Source organism: Eretmochelys imbricata, chromosome 13 (genome assembly GCF_965152235.1).
Source record: "Eretmochelys imbricata isolate rEreImb1 chromosome 13, rEreImb1.hap1, whole genome shotgun sequence".
Classification (NCBI taxonomy): domain Eukaryota; kingdom Metazoa; phylum Chordata; order Testudines; family Cheloniidae; genus Eretmochelys; species Eretmochelys imbricata.
The window spans coordinates 37,376,482-37,395,249 of NC_135584.1; the positions used below are offsets into that span (position 1 = coordinate 37,376,482).

Here is an 18,768-nt window from a genome sequence, read left to right on the forward strand (position 1 = left end):
TAGCCCCCCTCCCCCCCCTTGACTCCTCTAACCAACCTGTCCCCATGGAGATTGGTCCCCCTTCTCCTGAGGTGGAGGCCATCCAAACTCTACAGCCCCCTCTCCCCATAGAAGATAGACTGATGTTCCACAAACCCTCCAGCCCCACACCACCAACATAGAGAGTAATCAGACTTCATCTCAGCCCATGTTTTAGGCTAATCCAGCCCAGCTCTTTCACTCTCCTCTTGTCAGACCTTCTCTCTGGTCCCCTGAGTGCCCTCACAGCCCCTCTCTGCATCTGCTCCGGTCTGAATTCCTCTGTCCTGCACACGGGTGGCCCAAATTGGTTCCAGATGGGAAGCTGGGTTGACGGCATCTCCTGGCGCACCCTGAAGAGTGATGGGAGGTGTTTGTTGAGGTTGCAGCACTGGTCCAGGACAGCTGGAGTGCAGCATCACACGCACCCAGGAAAGATGCCCAGTGGCAGGCCTGGCTCCAGGAGCCTGCCTTGGGAGCTCCAGAGCTAGTGGCAGTGGCTTGGCTTGGCCCAGATGTGTCTCGCTCAGAATCACATGAGGCCTGGCATTTGGGTCTGCTTGTCACAGATTAGCTCCTGCACAGTGGGGCTGAATCAGGTGAAACTGGGGTGATGCCCCCCCTCTATAGGCAGAGGCAGGAGGAGCCAGAAATGGAGAGGTTGCACCCCTTAGAAAGCCCACATGACACACGCACAGGCCTGTGGGGGATTGATGTGGCTTCTTACTGAGACCCTCAGAAAATTCAGGGTCATCATGCACATTGTAAGGAGAGTGATCACTTTAGATAAGCTATTACCAGCAGGAGAGTGGGGTTGGTTGGGGGTGTGTGAAACATGCACACACTGTGGTTCCTGTGCCATGGAAGCACTTGGTGCAGCCAAGGAAGTGGAAGAAGAGCTGGGCCACGCAGCCCTGGCAGGAGATGGCCCCACTGCCTGGCAGAAAGCCGGCCACGACCTTGGGCACGACCACCGAGGAGGCCATCATGTCAAGGAAGGACAGTTGGCAGAGAAACCAGTACCTGGGCTTGTGCAGCTGGGGCTCCCGGGCCACTGCCAACAAGATGACAGGTTTCAGAGTAACAGCCGTGTTAGTCTGTATTCGCAAAAAGAAAAGGAGGACTTGTGGCACCTTAGAGACTAACCAATTTATTTCAGCATAAGCTTTCATGAGCTACAGCTCACTTCATCACTTCAACAAGATGAGCAGGTTCCCACACAGCATCAACAGGTAGATGAGGAGGAAAAAAAGGAACAAGGGAATCCGCATCTCTGGGGGGTATGGGAGCCCCACCAGGATGAAATGGGTTCAGCTGGGATCAGTTCCCACACTCCATTCGCTCGGTCTGTGTTTTTGAAGGTGAACCCGGGGTGTTAATAATTAATGAGCAGAGAAGCAATGGATGATCTTTGCAGCAGCATTTGGGACAAGATTCACTCCTGTGCCAGGGGAAGAATCGAGCCCAGAAGCCCTGACTCCCAGCCTCTTCCCCTCTGCTCTACGCCACTTGACCCTGCTCAACTCCAAGAGCTGGGACCTGAACTTATGAGTCCTGGCAAACAACCCCCCTTGCTGTAACCCTCTGGACTCCACTTACCTCCCAGAGCTGGAAATATAACCCAGGAGACCTGACTCACATCCCCTCCCCACCCCTGACATCTCACTTACCACCCAGAGCTGTGAAAATAATCCAGAAGCCCCACCCCACCCCCAATCTTACCCACTGGACCCCATTCCCTTCCCGGGGCTGGGGTTACAACCCTACAACCCAGGAGACCTGCTCCCAGTGTCCCCTCCACATCTTCTAACCCCCTGCAGCCCACACTTGACAACAGGAAGTCCTTCTAGAGCCCCCATCTGAGGAATTAGGTGTCTAGTCCTCATGCTAGTCACACTGCCCAGGTGTGGATTTCAACCGGGGTGCTCCACAGATCAGAAGGGGATAAAACTTCCCACTTTGGGGTCAAACTCAACTTCTAAGTGACCTGGGATAGGAAAAAAAAACGCTCTGGAAAGTCAATACTGGAACTGTCCCCTGCAGAGGTTTTTGCCCTTCCCCTGGTGTTGCCAGTTCAGGCCACCATCAAGGAGCAAGTCGCTGTTCTGTGGCATGATGCACTCACTTGCCATGGGAAATGGGAATGCAACTCTAAGCAGGGTTGTCAGGGTGGTTAAGCATTAGAATAATTTGCCTAAGGAGGTTGTGGAATCTCCATCATTGGAGATTTTTAAGAGCAAGTTAGACAGACATCTGTCAGGGATGGTTTAGATCAGGGGTGGGCAAACTTTTTGGCCTGAGGGCCACATCTGGGTATGGAAATTGTATGGCAGGCCATGAATGCTCACAAAATTAGTGGTTGGGTGCAGGTGGGTGTGAGGGCTCCGGCTGGAGGTGCAGGCTCTGGGGTGGGGCTGGGGATGAGGAGTTGGGGGTGCAGGAGGGTGCTCCGGGCTGGGACTGAGGGGTTTGGAGGGAGGGAGGGGGATCAGGGCTGGGACGGGGGGGTTGGGAACGGGAGGGGGTCGGGAGGACAGGCTCCCAGCGGCACTTACCTCAAACAGCTCCCAGAAACAGTGGCATGTCCCTCTTCCGGCTCCTATGCAGAGGTGCGGCCAGGCGGCTCTCCGCGATGCCCTGTGTGCAGGCACTGCCCCTGCAGCTCCCATTGGCTGCAGTTCCCAGCCAATGGGAGCTGCAGAGGTGGCACTTGGGGTGGGGCAGCGTGCAGAGCCCCCTGAATGCCCCTACGTTAGGAGCCAGAGTGGAGTTGTGATGCTGCGTCTGGGAGCCATGCGCAGTGGGGCAAGACCCCGAACCTGCTCCCCAACTGGAGCACCAGAACGGGACAAGCCCCAGACCCCACTTCCCGGCGGGAGCTCGAGTGCCGGATTAAAATGTCTGGAGGGCCAGATGTGGCCCCTGGGCTGTAGTCTGCACACCTCTGGTTTAGATGGTACTTGGTCCTGCCATTAGTGCAGTAGACTGGACTTGATGACCTCTCAAGGTTCCTTCCAGTCCTACGTGACTATTAGTCTATGATTCAGTCATAGTGAGAACAATGGGAGATATATGGCCATCAGACTGGGCGCGTTATTTCCTGAGTCTCATTAAGAACAGCGGGAGATGGCAGCCTTGTGGGAAGAGGGCAGATCTACATGTACCTCTTGTAGGAGCATGTTGTTCATCAGACCCTTCTGAGGAGAAATTTTCATGTATGAAAAAAAATTGGGGGGATGGACCATGGACCCTAATTAAAGTCTCCAACTGTAGCCAACGCACAAGATTTCAAGTAATTTTAACTATCTGGGAAGTTCGACACCTCAGAGCTATTTCGTTGTTAAGATCCTTCACCTCAAAGAAATGATCTGACACCAGGTGTTAATATTAAAAGAACCCATTTTAACCCATCAACAAATTAACTGATTTATTTGTAAATCATGAGAAAGGTCATCCTGTGCCCAGAGAGTAAGAGCTGTAATATTTTACTATGCTGTGATTTTTTTCATGGATTCCTGGATTTTAAGGCCAAGATTAGATCTTCTAGTAACAGAGGCCAGAGAATTTCATAAGGTTTCTCCTGTAGTGAGTCCAATAACTTGTCTTTCACTAAAGCATATCTTCCAGAAAGGCATCCCACCTTGATCTGAAGACTTAAAGAGATGGAGAATCCACCATTTCCCTTGGTTGCTTGTGTTAATAACTGACCACCTTTCCTGTTAAAAAAATTCATGGCTTGTTCCTAATTTGTGCTTGTCCAACAATAGTGTCCAGTCATTAGTTCTTGTTGTGCCTTTCTCTGCTAGATGAAAGAGGTGATTAGTACCTGGTCTTTTCTCCCCACGAAGGTTCTTATACACTGTCATCAAGACACCTCTCAATCTTCTTTCTGATAAGCTACATAGATTGACCCCCTTAAACCTCTGTGGAGCAAATTTTCCAGCCCTCAGGTCATTTTTATAGCTCTTCTCTGAACCTTCTCCAATTCCTTTGTATGTAACAAAGGTATTGAATCCTTACTTTAAGTCCAAGCCTCAACTCCACCTTAACAATGGAACTGTGGTCAACCACCTCCATACTGGTACAGCTACGTAGGTCAAAAGAAACTGTTCAGACATTAAAGTATTTAAGAAGCAGCCCATCCTTGCCAGCTGTCATTTCACTGAAATGATGTAAAATCCAATGATTGCTCAGTAGGCTGATGCCTCTGCTTCCACTTTCTCTGGGAAGCTTTTCTCAGGGATGAAAGAAGAAAGATCAAAACCACTTCCTCCTTTAAAGGTTTACTCTTCACTTCAACTGTTTCACCTGGAATATGAGCACAGCAGGATACTTGAAACCTCCAGCTCCGGGAAACAAACCCAACCACTCCACAAAGTGGGTTAAGTAAATACTTCACCTGTACATGGGCAATACCATAACTAACCGCTGCAGAGTGTCTTACATGATCCCCCGAAGCACAGAATCATAGCATCACAGAAAAGTAGGGCTAGAAGAGATCTCGATAGGTCATCTAGTCCAACCTGCCCACTCTGAGACAGGACAAAATATGCCTAGACCATCCCTGACAGGTGTTTGTCTAACCTTTTTTTAAAAGCCTCCAGTGATGGGGATTCCACAATCTCCCTTGGAAGCCTGTTCAAGACATTAACTATCCTCAGAGTCTGAAAGATTTTCCTAATATCTAACCTAAATCTCCTTTACTCCAGATTAAACCCATTACGTCTTCTCCTACCTTCAGCTGACATGGGGAGCAATTTGTTACCATCCCCTTTATAACAGCCATTAACGTATTTGAAGACTGTGTACTTGGCGTGGTTCACCCCTATCCCAGACACCTGCCCCTTTTGCGGTGTGAAGGGAACCCTGGCGTACATATACCTGGAGTGCGCCAGGCTGCAGCCTCTAGTCCGGTTCCTCACGAACCTTTTGTTAAGATTTTGGTTGCACTTTTCCCCTCACCTCCTTATCTGTGCACTCCCTATCCGTGGCGCCACAAAGTCACCGGATCTCCTGGTCAGCCTCCTCCTGACCCTGGCTAAAATGGCCATCTATAAAACCAGAGTGAGGAGGTTGGCTGATGGAGTCTCCTGTGACTTGGGGCCTATTTCCAATCCTCCGTCCGTTCACGCCTCTGGGCAGAGTTCCTCTGAGCGGCGTCCACTGACTCCCTTGACGCCTTTGAGGAGCAGTGGGCGCTGTCCGGGGTTCTCTGCTTGGTGTCCCTGTCCAGTTCCCTTTGTTTGACCCTTTGACCACACTCCTGTCCCTGTTATTTCATTAGTTGTCCCCCGTATTTATTTGGTGTCCAGGGCCTGTGGATCCCCCTCTTGGGGGGGGAATCCTTTAGTAGTGGGTGGGCTTCGCCCGCCCACTTCCTGGATCCCAATAGGGCTACTCTGCTGTACCCAACTGGCCTGGGTCTATCACAGTATGTAAATGCTACACCCACACTTTGAGTACTGCATGCAGTTCTAGTCATCTCTGTCTCTAAAAAGATATATTAAAATTGGAAAAGGTACAGAGAAGGGCAACAAAAATTATTAAGGGTATGGAACAGATTCTATATGACAAAAGATTGAAGCTTAGAAAAGAAATGGGATATGATGAGGTCTATAAAATCGTGACTGGTGTGGAGAAAGTAAATAATGAAATATTATTTACTCCTTCACATAATACAAGAACTATGGGGCACCAAATGAAATTAATAGGTAGCAGGTTTAAAACCAAACTAAGGAAGTACTTCTTCACACAACGCTCAGTCAACCTGTGGAACTCATTGCTAGGGGATGTTGTGAAGGCAAAAAGATGTTGTGAAGGCAAAAAAGAACTAGATAAGTTCCTGGAGGATAAGTCCATCAATGGCTATTAGCCAAGATTGCCTGGGATGCCACCCTAAGCCTCTGACTTCCAGATACTAGGACTGGATGACAGGAGATGGAGCACTCGATAAATTGCCCTTTTCTTTTCATTCCCTCAGTAGCACTTGGCACTTGCCTCTGTCAGAAGACAGAATACTGGGCTAGATGGACCATTGATCTGATCCAGTATGTCCATTCTTATGTCGATTACATTGTTGGCTCATATTAAGTTTGTCATCCATCTAGTACTGGCTATCATTGGAGGCAGAATGCTGTACTAAATTGAACTCTGGCCAGCAATATCTATGAATCCACAGTGCTCTTCTTTCTAAGAATGAGGAATATGCTTCTCTCTCTCTCTCTCTCTCTCTCTCTCTCTCTCTCTCTGTCTCTTTCTGTCCCTCTATCTGTCTGTCTGTCTATCTCCCCATGTGTCACTAAACCAAGATTTACTTGTAAATTGTCAGACAATTCACCATGTGCTTCTTCCTCACTAAATTATATCATTTTCTTTTCTGCCTTCAGACAAAAGTCCATAGCAAAAGGAACCACGTTAGGGACAAGTGCAAAGTCAGAATGTCACCCATGTGCTGAAATTCACCTTCCTGGGATTTTCTGAGGCACAGGAATGGAAGATTGACTTTTTCCTGCTCTTTCTAGCCATCTACCTGTTGACTCTGCTGGGGAATCTTGTCAGCCTGTTGACCATCAGTCTCAACCCTCAGCTACTCTCCCCTGTGTACTAGTTCCTCAGAGAGCTGTCCCTCCTGGACATATGTCATTCCAGTGTCACGCTCCCCAGGATGCTGGCTGAGTTCCTGGCGGGCTCCCACTCCATCTCCTTTGGCTTTGCATGGCACAGCTGTATTCTTTCCACTTCTTTGGAGGTGCTGAGTGCTTCCTGCTGATGGTCATGGCCTACGACCAATACATGGCTACATGTGACCCTCTTCAGTATGCCAGCACCATGAATCAGAGGGGATTTGTCCATCTGGGGGAAGCAACAGCAGCTAATTAAAGGGAGCAGGATATGGCAGCTGGGATCAGGGTCCCTGGGCTGGAACGCAGAGTGGTGGGTTCCTCCACCGGCCACTGACAAAGTCTCCTTTAGAAGTCTGAACCAAGGGTGGCATTTAAAAGGCCCAGTGACCGGGTTGAAGTCCCGGGTGAAGGCACACAGTTTGATGGACTCTTTGCTACTCTGGAGCAGGTCCGTTTTTATACTGTGTGACTTGGCCAAAGGGCTGACCCACTGAAGACCTGGAAGGGGGTTGGCAACCTGGGAGGGTGGGGGTGTGAGGTGGTCATGAGCGGAAAAAGATTGCAGTACCACACATAGCTTCTAGGAGGCACTCAGGAGGTGGGTAGCCTCGATCCCAGGAGCCCAGGTCAAACTTAATGTCTCTGGTGCTCACCCTGTGAAATGGGGACAATAACCCTTCCCTACCTCACAGCCGTGAGGGTAGATTCACCGGTGTAAGTGAATTCAGGGGGGGGGGGGGGGTCATAGAGGAACCAGCGAGAGGCATGCCCTCAAAGTCTCCAGACTCCAGCCCTAGGTGGCCTTAGCTCAGCCAGATGCCAGGAAGAAGGACCTTTGAAATAGGAGATCTGGATGCAAATTTTCTGGGGAAATGTTCCTGACTTTTTTGTTGGAAAATGCCAATACAGCAAAATGAAAACTGCTCGCGAAGCAGTTTTGCATTCAGTGGAACACCCAACTCAAAACATTTTTGGCTAGAAAAGTTTCAACGATAGTTTGAGGAGTTTTAACTTCATTTTGAAATGTAGTAAATATACACTAAAACGTTTAAAAGGGAAAAAAGTTATCATAGAAGGTTAACAGAGAAATAACATAGAAATAAAACATTGTTAAATTATCTAAAAACGTTTTTTTATTTTATTATTTTTTTATTTCAGAAATTTTGTGGATTTTTTTAAATTTTTTGATTCACCCAAATTAATTTTTTTCAGATTTTTAACTCACAAACATTTTGACTTTTCATCCTGATTTATAACAGGAACAATTTCAAAATGCCAAAAACTTCCATGGAATGGGAAAACCATCTGCTGCCCAGGCCTGCTTTGAAAGCAGACCTGCTCTCGTATAGTCCAAGAGCCATGCACCGAGGGCACTACACGTCACTACCAAGAGTCAAAGTGAATTTTCTCAGTGTAAGAAGACAGAGGGGCAATAACTCCCATGGTGCCTTGGCAAGTTACTCTAGCTGGGGGTACGACCTGCTCATTAGAGCTGCCTCTGTAACTGGAATGGAATTAACAAAGTTAGCATTTAGCCAGAAAGTGAAGGGTAAAATATCTGCTTTGACCAAAAAGTGCCATGAGGTTTCCAAACACTCCCTGCTGAGCCCCACAAGACCACTCTCTGCAGCAGAGCGCCCCTTGCTGCCATGCTGGGACATGGGGGTCAGCAATGACTCAGAGAGGACAGGGCCATCTACTGAGCCCCCCACTGTCCTTCCAGCAATACAATGCCCCCCTAGGAGCTTGCTGGGACACTGGGCTCGGCACTGACTCCAAGCAGAGCGCACATCCTAATGAGTAACCCACTCCACTCTCTGCAATACAGCACCGTCTCGCACAGCCCTGGGTTCAGGACTGGCTCAGAGCAGGAGGCCAGGCCTGGAATATCAGGGAGAGCAGTTTTCTGTGAGAATTGCTGCATTACATTAAAGAAACACAGGACCTCCGGTGTAATGCCCATAGTGATCACCAGATGCAACCTGCACGAACCACCCATTCTAGCATGGCCACAGACTTTCCTCTCTGATGAAATACATGAGCTAGCTCTTTCACTTTGCCCCAAACAACGATTCTAATAAGGCCCATTGGAGTTTGCCAGTGGGAGGGCATCATTATGTGCTTTAAAACACAGCCAATGTCAACAGTTTAACACTGACCTAGCTCTGTGTGACCAGGGGAGTGAAATACACCGGGGGAAAAGTGGAGAGAGAACAGAGAAGGTGCAAGGTTATAAGAAGCTGCAGAAAGAAAGGACATGTCCAAGCTGAAGAAGAAACTAAACAGAGCAGAGAAAGGAATAGAAATAGAGCAACTACCTGTTAGGATTGGCATCCCACAGTGCCTCATGCCAACCAGGTGTCCCACAGTGCCTGGTACCAGCTGTGTCAGAGGCAGGGGCAAGGACCCTGAAGTGGGCAACTCTGGGCTAATCTCCACAAGCAAGTTTCCCCTTAAGCCCTTCCAGGCTGAGGTTGGCTTCACGTGGGGGACAAGGCTACATTCTGTGTGAAGGGTTGGGTGTGGGAGATGTAGAGGGGTGAAGGCCAAGGGAGATCTCAGGGCATGGCATGGAGCAGGTGAGAATGGCTTAGCATGCTGGCCATAGCAGCCCAGCTTGGACGCATAGCCAGGCGCTGCAGCTGGATGTGTGGATTCATAGACTGATAGATTAATGCCAGAGGAGACCAGCAGCAGCATCTAATCTGACCTCCTGGATACCACAGAATGTCATGCCCAATAACTCATGCCTCACTAACGCCTATTTCAACAAAGGCCATCTTGACTTGAAGATCATAAAAGTCAGAGCGTGCCTTACTTCCCTTCAGAGTCCATTCCCACGGCTAATCACCCTCACACGTATCAATGTGAACTTTGTTTCTAATTTGAATGTGTCTCTGTTTAACTCTGGGGTTCTGTTCCTGGGTGTGGGAGAAGAGGAGGGTCTAGTGGGCTGAAGCATTGGAGCTGGGAGCCAGGACTCCTGGGTTTAGGCTGACCAGATAACAAGTGTGAAAAATGGAGACGGAGGTGAGAGGTAATAGGAGCCTATATAAGAAAAAGCCTCAAATATCTGGACTGTCCCTATAAAATTGGGACATCTGGTTACTTTACATGGATTCAAAGCTGGCTCGGGAAGGCAAATGGGGTTCAGTGGGGGCTGAGATTCGGCCCGTGTAGGAATGGGGAGTGCGATCTAGTGGATTAGAGCAGGGCAGGCTAGATGTCAGAACACCTGGATTCTATCCCCAGAGATGGGAAGGGATTGGGGTCCCCTAGATTGGTGTACAGGGGTTCAAATCTGGCTTCTGCATAGCAGAGAGTTTTAGCTCTAACACCCTGCAAAGATCACCCATTGTTCCTCCTTGGTTAACCATTAACACCCCACGTACACTGGCAGGGACACAGACCGAGTGAATGGAGTGTGGGAACAGATCCCAGCCGAGACCTTTCATCCTGATGGGGGTCCCGTACCCCCCAGAACTGTGGGTTCCCTTGTTCCCCTTTTTCCTCTTCCTCTACCTGTTGACGCTGTGTGGGAACCTGCTCGTCCTGCTGGCAGTGGCCCAGGAGCCCTGGCTGTACAAGCCCATGTACTGGTTCCTGTGGCACTTGTCCTTCCTGGACATGACGGTCTCCTCAGTGGTGGTGCCCAAGGTGGTGGCCGGCTTCCTGCCAGGCAGCAGGACCATATCCTTCCAGGGCTGCGTGGCCCGTTCTTCCACTTCCTTGGCTGCACAGAGTGCTTCCTCTATACGGTCATGGCCTACGACCGCTTCCTGGCCATCTGCAAGCCACTGCACTACAGCGTCATTGTGAACCTCAGAGGCTGCCCGTGCCTGGCAGCGGGGACCTGGCTAGGGGGTTCCCTGCACTCGCTGATAGAGACCTCACTCACCTTCCAGCTGCCCTATGGCCAGGGGAACTGAGTGGGATACATCTTCTGTCATATCCTGGCTGTGCTGAAACTGGCCTGCGGGGACATGGCGCTCAACCAGCTGATGACATTTTTGGATATTGGCTTCCTGACCTTCACCTGCTTCCTGCTGATCCTGACATCCTATGTCTACATTATCTCGGCCATCCTGAGTATCCACTCTGCCGAGGACAGGCACCGGGCCTTCTCCACCTGCGAGGCTCACGTCACCATAATGGTGACCTACTATGTGCCTCTGGTCTTCATCTATCTGAGGCCAGGTTCCCAGTACACTGTGGACAGGGTGGTGGCTGTATTCTACACCACGGTGACCCCGCTCCTGAACCCCTTCATCAACATGCAGAGGAACAAGGAGATGAAGGATCATAGAATCATAGAATATCAGGGTTGGAAGGGACCTCAGGAGGTCATCTAGTCCAACCCCATGCTCAAAGCAGGACCGATCCCCGACTAAATCATCCCAGCCAGGGCTTTGTCAAGCCTGACCTTAAAAACCTCAAAGGAGGGAGATTCCACCACCTCCCGAGGTAACGCATTCCAGAGTTTCACCACCCTCGTAGTGAAAAAGTTTTTCCTAATATCCAACCTAAATGTCCCCCACTGCAACTTCAGACCATTACTCCTTGTTCTGTCATCTGCTATCACTGAGAACAGTCTAGAGCCTCCTCTTTGGAACCCCCTTTCAGGTAGTTGAAAGCAGCTATCAAATCCCCCCTCATTCTTCTCTTCCGCAGACTAAACATCCCCAGTTCCCTCAGCCTCTCCTCATAAGTCATGTGTTCCAGTCCCCTCATCATTTTTGTTGCCCTCCGCTGGACTCTTTCCAATTATTCCACATCCCTCTTGTAGTGTGGGGCCCAAAACTGGACACAGTACTCCAGATGAGGCCTCATCAATGTCGAATAGCGGGGAACGATCACGTCCCTTGATCTGCTGGGAATGCCCCTACTTATACATCCCAAAATGCCATTGGCCTTCTTGGCAAGAAGGGCACACTGTTGACTCATATCCAACTTCTCGTCCACTGTAATCCCTAGGTCCTTTTCTGCAGAACTGCTGCCGAGCCGTTCGGTCCCTAGTCTGTAGTGGTGCCTTGGATTCTTCAGTCCTAAGTGCAGGACTCTGCACTTGTCCTTGTTGAACCTCATCAGATTTCTTTTGGCCCAATCCTCCAATTTGTCTAGGTCCCTCTGTATCCTATGATGAGGATCCTGTATCCTAGGATGCCCTGATGAGACTGAGGGACAGCAAACTGCTGGGGCCTGAGCCATGATTGTCCTGTGTCCAGCAGGAGCTGTCTGGGAATTGGACAGGGAGAGAGGGATCTGGAGATTAGCATCAGGACTTGGGGTTCTCTCGCTGGCTCTGGGAGGGGAGTGGGTTCTACCGATTGAACTCCTGGTTCCTCGGAGCTATTGGAGTTTGTTCCAATTCTCTGGTGGGTAGAGACACTCAGACTGGCACTCCTGGATTGTATTTCTGCTTCTTGGAGAGGAGTGGTGTCTGGTGGTAAAAGCAGGGAGGGCTGGGAGTCAGGACTCCTGGGTTTTTTGTTTACAGCTCTGCTGCAGGCTCCTGCATGACCTTGGGCAAATCACTTGGCATCAGTTTCCTCAGGCGTGTCATTTTCTTACTGCCTACTGTTAGGGGGCTTATTCCTTCACCCACTTACTTCCCTGGTCCTTCTCGCATGAACAGAGAGCAACAATACCCGAAGTCCAAAGGTGCAAACAATTCAATGTTTATTGGGGCGAACTTCCAGCAAGCATGATTCCAGTTTCCTTCCTTAGTATTCTCCTTCCCAGCTCTGACACCACAGAGCCTTATACCTGTGTCCCTGTTCCCATTCCTGCCCTTAGCCAAACATGATTCCAACTTCCTTACTCCCATTCCCTGTTCCCATCTCCCCCTTTAGCAAAACATGATTCCAATTTTCTTACCCCCATTCCCTGTTCCCATCTCCCTTACCCACATGCCCATGCCCATGCCCATGCCCACGCCCACCCCCACCCACACCCACTCACTTCCTCATTGACTACAGATTATATAGTAAAACTTGAGTTCTGCTTTGCTATACCTTAACCAATCATTTTCCTGAAATTTAACTAACCAATCCTAAAATATTGTAACATGATTATGTAACCAATTATATCCCACCACCTTAATTAGTTTACACCCAGCAAAATTAATTATACAGCAGACAGAAACAATCACAGAACCAGACAGAGATTATACAGACAAACAACAGCAAAGTGGGAACTATAATGACAAAACAATACAGAAGTGAGGATTTCACATCCCAGCTATTGATAAGTGAGTTCTTGCCAGACAGGATGCGATCAAACTAAGTTTTCTTTTACATTTTCTAGGCACTTCCCTTTCTCTGGAGGTGATAGGCACTATCAGGACAGGATTGTATTCCTAACAGCCGAATAGCACCTTATTTCAGTGTGACTAGTTTGGAATGTGAGGCTGTGATCGTTCGCTTCCCAGCTTATGGCTGCCTCTGCTGCTTAGCCAAAGGCCTTGGCCTAAGCACAGGGCCTCAGACTGTCACAGTAAGAGAAGGCCCTTATACCGGCAGACAGTGATTTTGATTCTTTCTTTTGTACCTCTATAGCTAGCCAAGTGATAAGAATACACCTAAATTCTTAGAGTATAGACCTTTACAGACAGGCCTGAATATCTATATCTTAACACCTAACACCGAGGGTTGTGAGGAGCCAGAGAAAAGCCATTCTGGCCACGTTTCAAGCTCATCTAAGAAGAGATGAATCCAAGATGTTGACTTGCTTTAGGAACACAGCAAAGGCCAAACAACATCAGACCATTGGGCCATCCATCCCATTAGTCCAGCCCTTGGAACTGTCCAAGCTCTTCCGCTCATAAAAATAACATGACGGCATATGTCACCACATGATCTTATCTTTGTAAAACTCACCCCTACCCCACCCCGGTATACCTCATGCACTTGATTTGTCTTGTCTCCGATTAGAACGTCCTCTCTTCAGGGCCTCTATCTCTGTGCAGCACACATGTGATCCTTGCCGGGGGCCTGTAGGCATGTCGGTGTTATGAAAAATAACCTGCAATGATTCCCAGCGAAGGAAGGGTCTGTGGTGAAGGCACTGGAGTGGGACTCCACATAGGCACAGACTCCATGGGTGCTCTGGGCTGAAGCACCTACAGGGAAAAATTGGTGGGTAATGAGCATCCATCGGCAGCCCCTATATTAGTTGCCCCCACCCGCTGCTGGGCCCCGCTGATCAGCGCCTCTCCCTCCCTCCCTGTGCCTCCTGGCCGCTGCAATCAGCTGTTTTTCAGCATTTGTGAGGCTCTGAGGGGGAGAGGGGAGGAGCAAGGACGTGGCGTGTTCGGGGGTGGGGGTGAAATAGGGCAGGAAGAGGTGGGGCGAGGGTGGAGCAGGGAAGAAGAGGCAGGGAGGAGTAGGGCTTAGGGGGAAGGGGTGGAGTGAGGTGCTGCCTAGGGCAGAGCCAGGGGTTGAGCACCCCCCTACGCTTTTGAAAGTCGGTGCCAGTGGGACTCCAGACAGCCTGTGTCACTTTCACTGTGCATGCCATGGTTTCCCATCTGTAAAACGGGACTAGTGCCACTCCCTTTAGGCTGGTTAGGACATAAGCGCTTTAGGACAAGGACTGCACAGTGCCTTAGCTCTGCACAGTGCCTTAGCTCAGTTGGAGTCAATGGTTCAGATCTCCAACTCGTGTGAATTGAAGTCAGTGGGGACATGTCAGTTTATACCAGTAAGGGGCTGGTCATATGGCCATATCTATATGTAGTGAGATTTCTATAACTTTCTGGCCCAGTAGAATTACTTTCCTTGGTGCTCAGTTCACTGTGTGTCGACGTAATCAATTTCTCAGTCGTAGAGGTTCACGTTCCCATCTAGTGGGTGATGTTTTCCCCTGTGCAGGTCTGTTGAAAACCCAATTTTCCACCAAAGAAAAGCTTCAAAGGATCATTTATGACTAGTCCTTAATAAAGATGACAGTGACTGACTTTTATATAACTCAAGATGTTCTCATCATCTGTACACCTGTCTGACCCTTTTTTGAAATCTAAAAAGCTCTTGGCCTCAATATCTTGTGGCCATGAGTTTGTCAGGCTAAGTGTGTAAGTATAAAAAATGGTTTAGGGCTTAAGTGGTATGTAACCAGTGAGCAGACCATCACACTTTTACTTTAGGTTGTGAATTTCAAAGGCACCTCCCAGGATCTAAGTGTCTAACTGCCATAGACTTTTGTCTTCCTTTGGAAATTCCAGCCTTAAAATCAAACTATTTTTTCATTTCATATTTTTACTGTTCTCTTAAATTTCACTTGTTCTCTGCCAGTCTTATAAATGGGCCCAGGCATAGAATCATAGACTCATAGAATATCAGGAGGTATCTAGTCCAACCCCCTGCTCAAAGCAGGACCAAACCCCAACTAAATCATCCCAGCCAAGGCTTTGTCAAACCTGACCTTAAAAACCTCTAAGGAAGGAGATTCCACCCCTTTAACCTATTCCTGTGCTTCGCCACCCTCCTAGTGAAAAAGCCTTTCCTAATGTCCAACCTAAACCGCTCCAGACACTGGTTTCCAGATTTATTTTTCATTGGAACACCTAGAAAAAGCACAGAAAACTTAGAGACAAGTTCCAATCAAACAACAGCTGAGGGCAGGGGAAAAAAAGTTTTATTCCCGGGTTAGGTTTATTCCCACTGCATATTATTCAAACTTCAAGCACAACCGCGTGCAGAAGACACAATACATAAGCAGCACAAACCCAAAACACATTGTGTGTGATGAGTGTAGAGTCCTCACATTAGTTAAATCTTCTATTAGCATTTTTATTCCTTTTTTTTTTTTACTTATTTATCTTTCTAGCTCTATCTAAGTAGGGGTGAATTTTTAAAAAAACACCTAATTGACTTAGGAAAGTAGGTCCCATTTTCAAAAGCCATTCAGGTGCCCAGTTCTCACTGAAATTCCATGGGGACATTGGCCAGATTTTCAAAGGTATATCGCCACCTACAGGTGCAGAAAGGCACATAGTGGGATTTTCAAATGGGCCTTGGTGTTTAGGCCCAGGTTATTGTCACAGTTTAAAAGCAACTGCACTGGTATTTCTCCATAGTGGTCCAGCAGAGGCATCTCTCTCAGGCTTCCAGCTCCCTACCTCTAGGCTTCTTTGGGTGGAGACCCATGTCTCTCTCCCTCCTGACTGGGGCTTTTCCAGAATAAAGAGTTCCCTTCACTGCATTATTCCGTCAAAGCCAGCCTGCATAAGCAACCCTGCTTTGCTTCTTTCCTTTGGGTGGTGTACAGCGTAATGGTCTCAGTTATAAATTACCACACAGTGCTTCCTAAGCAAGCGTATTTTATTATTAAGGTAAAAACCATACAGAGAAAACACTAAAACACATAAAAGAACCTGCATGAATAGTAATAAGCTTAGCAGAGATCACCCCAACTCCAACATGGGCTCTGTCAGCGGATTAGTCCTTCAAACCGCACAACCAGCTCTCTTCCGTGGTCACCAGATCGAAACAGCCTCAGCTCAGAACTAGCTTCAGCATGACAAGTTTAGTTCATTCTTTATGCAGGATGGGGGTCTTTGATCTGGAGTTTCCAGGGGCAGGTAATCCATAGAGAATGTTTTTTTTCTCCACGTGGAATAGCTTTGAAAGACCTCCAAAGTACTCCGTGGCCCCCTTTACATGTACTGTCCCAAACAGTTCTTTGAAGTTCCTCACATTTCCCCAAGATTCCTTTCATCAGTCTCCTAGAAAAGTTACATTCAGTCCACAATAACACATGCACAATTGTATTTGTAATACAACAGACCCACAAAGGGATTAAACTTAATTCAATAAGGTTTATTCAGGAAATTCCCGTATCTGTCACACCTTTAAAAATCTGGCATTGGACATCTAACTCTCATTGATTTCTATGAGAAAATCTTTTGAAAATCCCACTAGGTGCCTAATTATCTTTAAAAATCTGCCATAAGGTCTAGCTTTAAGAAGGGGTTAAATAAATTCCACTAGGCACAAAGAGCTTCTAAATAGAATCATAGAATCATAGAATATCAGGGTTGGAAGGGACCCCTGAAGGTCATCTAGTCCAACCCCCTGCTCGAAGCAGGACCAATTCCCAGTTAAATCATCCCAGCCAGGGCTTTGTCAAGCCTGACCTTAAAAACTTCCAAGGAAGGAGATTCCACCACCTCCCTAGGCGTAATAGTCTAAGTGTGTAACTCCTATGGAAAGTAACTGGGAGTCTGGTGCCGGATTCGCTCAAGATGCTCTTAGAAACCTTATTAGGTGTCTAAAAAATGCTTTTGAAAATCTGGTCCTCAGACATCTACTTCCCACAGCCTTTCAGGGAGAATAAGACTCCTAAATGCCTCCATCAATTTTGAAAGTGGGAGTTAGGTTCCTAAATCACTTAGGTGGTTTTTGCAAATTGTACCACAAATACGTTGATCTGTAGGGCGTGGTGAAAAATCCAATGGTTCTCCCAGGAATTTTCAGCTGCTACCTAGGGCAGGTGCTTGGTGAGCTGTGGTTCATGCCAGAAGATGAAGGGATTTTTTTTTCCTTCCCCTTTGGTTTGCAGAAGATGCTGCACTTGCTTCTGCAGATCTGTGTAATAAAGATGAGACTTTCAGAGTCTTCTACAAAATTTGGCACTCCAATTACTTTTAATTTTGATGCAGACTGAGTATGATGGTCCCTTAGGCAGCTTTCAAAATGTCAGCCTTACCGTATGTTAAACGAGAGGAAGGGATTTTTAGGAGCGTTTCTGCGATTTGTAGAACTCCAGATAGATAGAAGGGGCTGTGTGGGGATGGGGAGACACACCGAGGCTCACAGAAGCCACAGCGCAAGCATGCAGATGTATTTGTAGATGTATTTCCATGCAGACTCACGTGCAATTCCTGCAGCTGCTGCACATCAACGGTCAGGCATTAGACCCCCTCTCAGTTTTTTCAGAGCCGCTTTCACCTCCTTGTTCCTCAGCGTGTAGATGGCTGGGTTCAGCATGGGCGTGACCACGTTGTCGAAGATCTGCACAGCAGTCATCAGCACTTTGCTCCGCTGGGGCTGAGTGTAGATCAGGGCACAGGGACTAAAGAACAGCGTCACCACTACCAGATGCGAGGCGCAAGTGGAGGCCGCTTTGCGCCACCCTTCGGCCCAGTTCATATTCAAGACGGAGTAGATGATCCTGATGTAGGATGCGAGGATGAGGAGGAAGCAAGTCATGGGCACCAGACCAATGTCTGTCAAGGTCACGGTCTCGATGATGTACGTGTCTGCACAGGCCAGCTTGACCACCGGGAAGATGTCACAGAAGAAAGAGTCCACCACATTGGAGCCACAGTAGGGCAGCGTGAAGGTCAGGCTGGTGAGGATGGTGGCGTGGAAGGAGCTGGTGAGCCAGGTGCCGGCGGCCAGGAGGGCGCACACCCTCCGGTTCATGATGAGCAGGTGGCGCAGCGGGTGGCAGGTGGCCACGTACCGGTCGTAGGCCATGGCCGTGTAGAGCAGGCACTCGGTGCTGCCCAGGAGGTGCCCAAAGAAGACCTGGGACACGCACCCGCCCAGCGAGATGACTCTGCTCTCACCCCAGAGGATGGTCAGATACTTAGGGATGATGATGGAAGAGATTCCAATGTCTAGCAAGGAGAGATTGCAGAGGAAGAAATACATGGGGGTGTGCAAGCGGGGGTCAGCGAGGATGGCTGAGAAGATGGTCAGGTTGCCCAGTAGAGTGCAGAGGTAGAAGGCTAAGAATGTGATGAAGAGGATGGTCTGGAGGCCATCGGCATTGGGGATCCCTAGGAGGATGAAATGAGTCACCACAGTGTGGTTGACCAGCCCCATGTGAGATTTATTCCTGGGTAGGGGAGAGAAATAATGCCAGTGAGTTACTGAAACTAAAAGACCTATGTCCTATAGCTGCAATGGTCACCCTTCCTTCCACTGCCCCCGTTACTCATTGTCATTCGGAGTGGTGTATATTTCTGTCACTGGGTTGCCAGTTGGGATCACGTCCTCACTGGGCTGGCGCTGATCATAGAGAGAGAAAATATCTGCCTTGAAGATCTTATTGTCCAGAGAAGAACAGACAAGGGGGACGTCTATTCTATTCTATTCTATTCTATTCTATTCTATTCTAT

The 18,768-nt window shown here is 48.6% G+C and overlaps 1 protein-coding gene and 1 pseudogene across 1 annotated transcript; one reads left to right on the plus strand and one right to left on the minus strand.

Annotated features, from left to right (window-relative positions):
- Positions 1-878: 878 nt before the first annotated feature.
- LOC144273235 (olfactory receptor 10G6-like) lies at positions 879-10,993 on the plus strand (annotated as a pseudogene).
- A 6,546-nt stretch (positions 10,994-17,539) lies between these two features.
- Positions 17,540-18,472, minus strand: LOC144273689 (olfactory receptor 10D3-like). Its single transcript, XM_077832378.1, has one exon. It carries the CDS (start codon positions 18,470-18,472, stop codon positions 17,540-17,542), a length of 933 nt encoding a protein of 310 aa, XP_077688504.1.
- Positions 18,473-18,768: the final 296 nt, after the last annotated feature.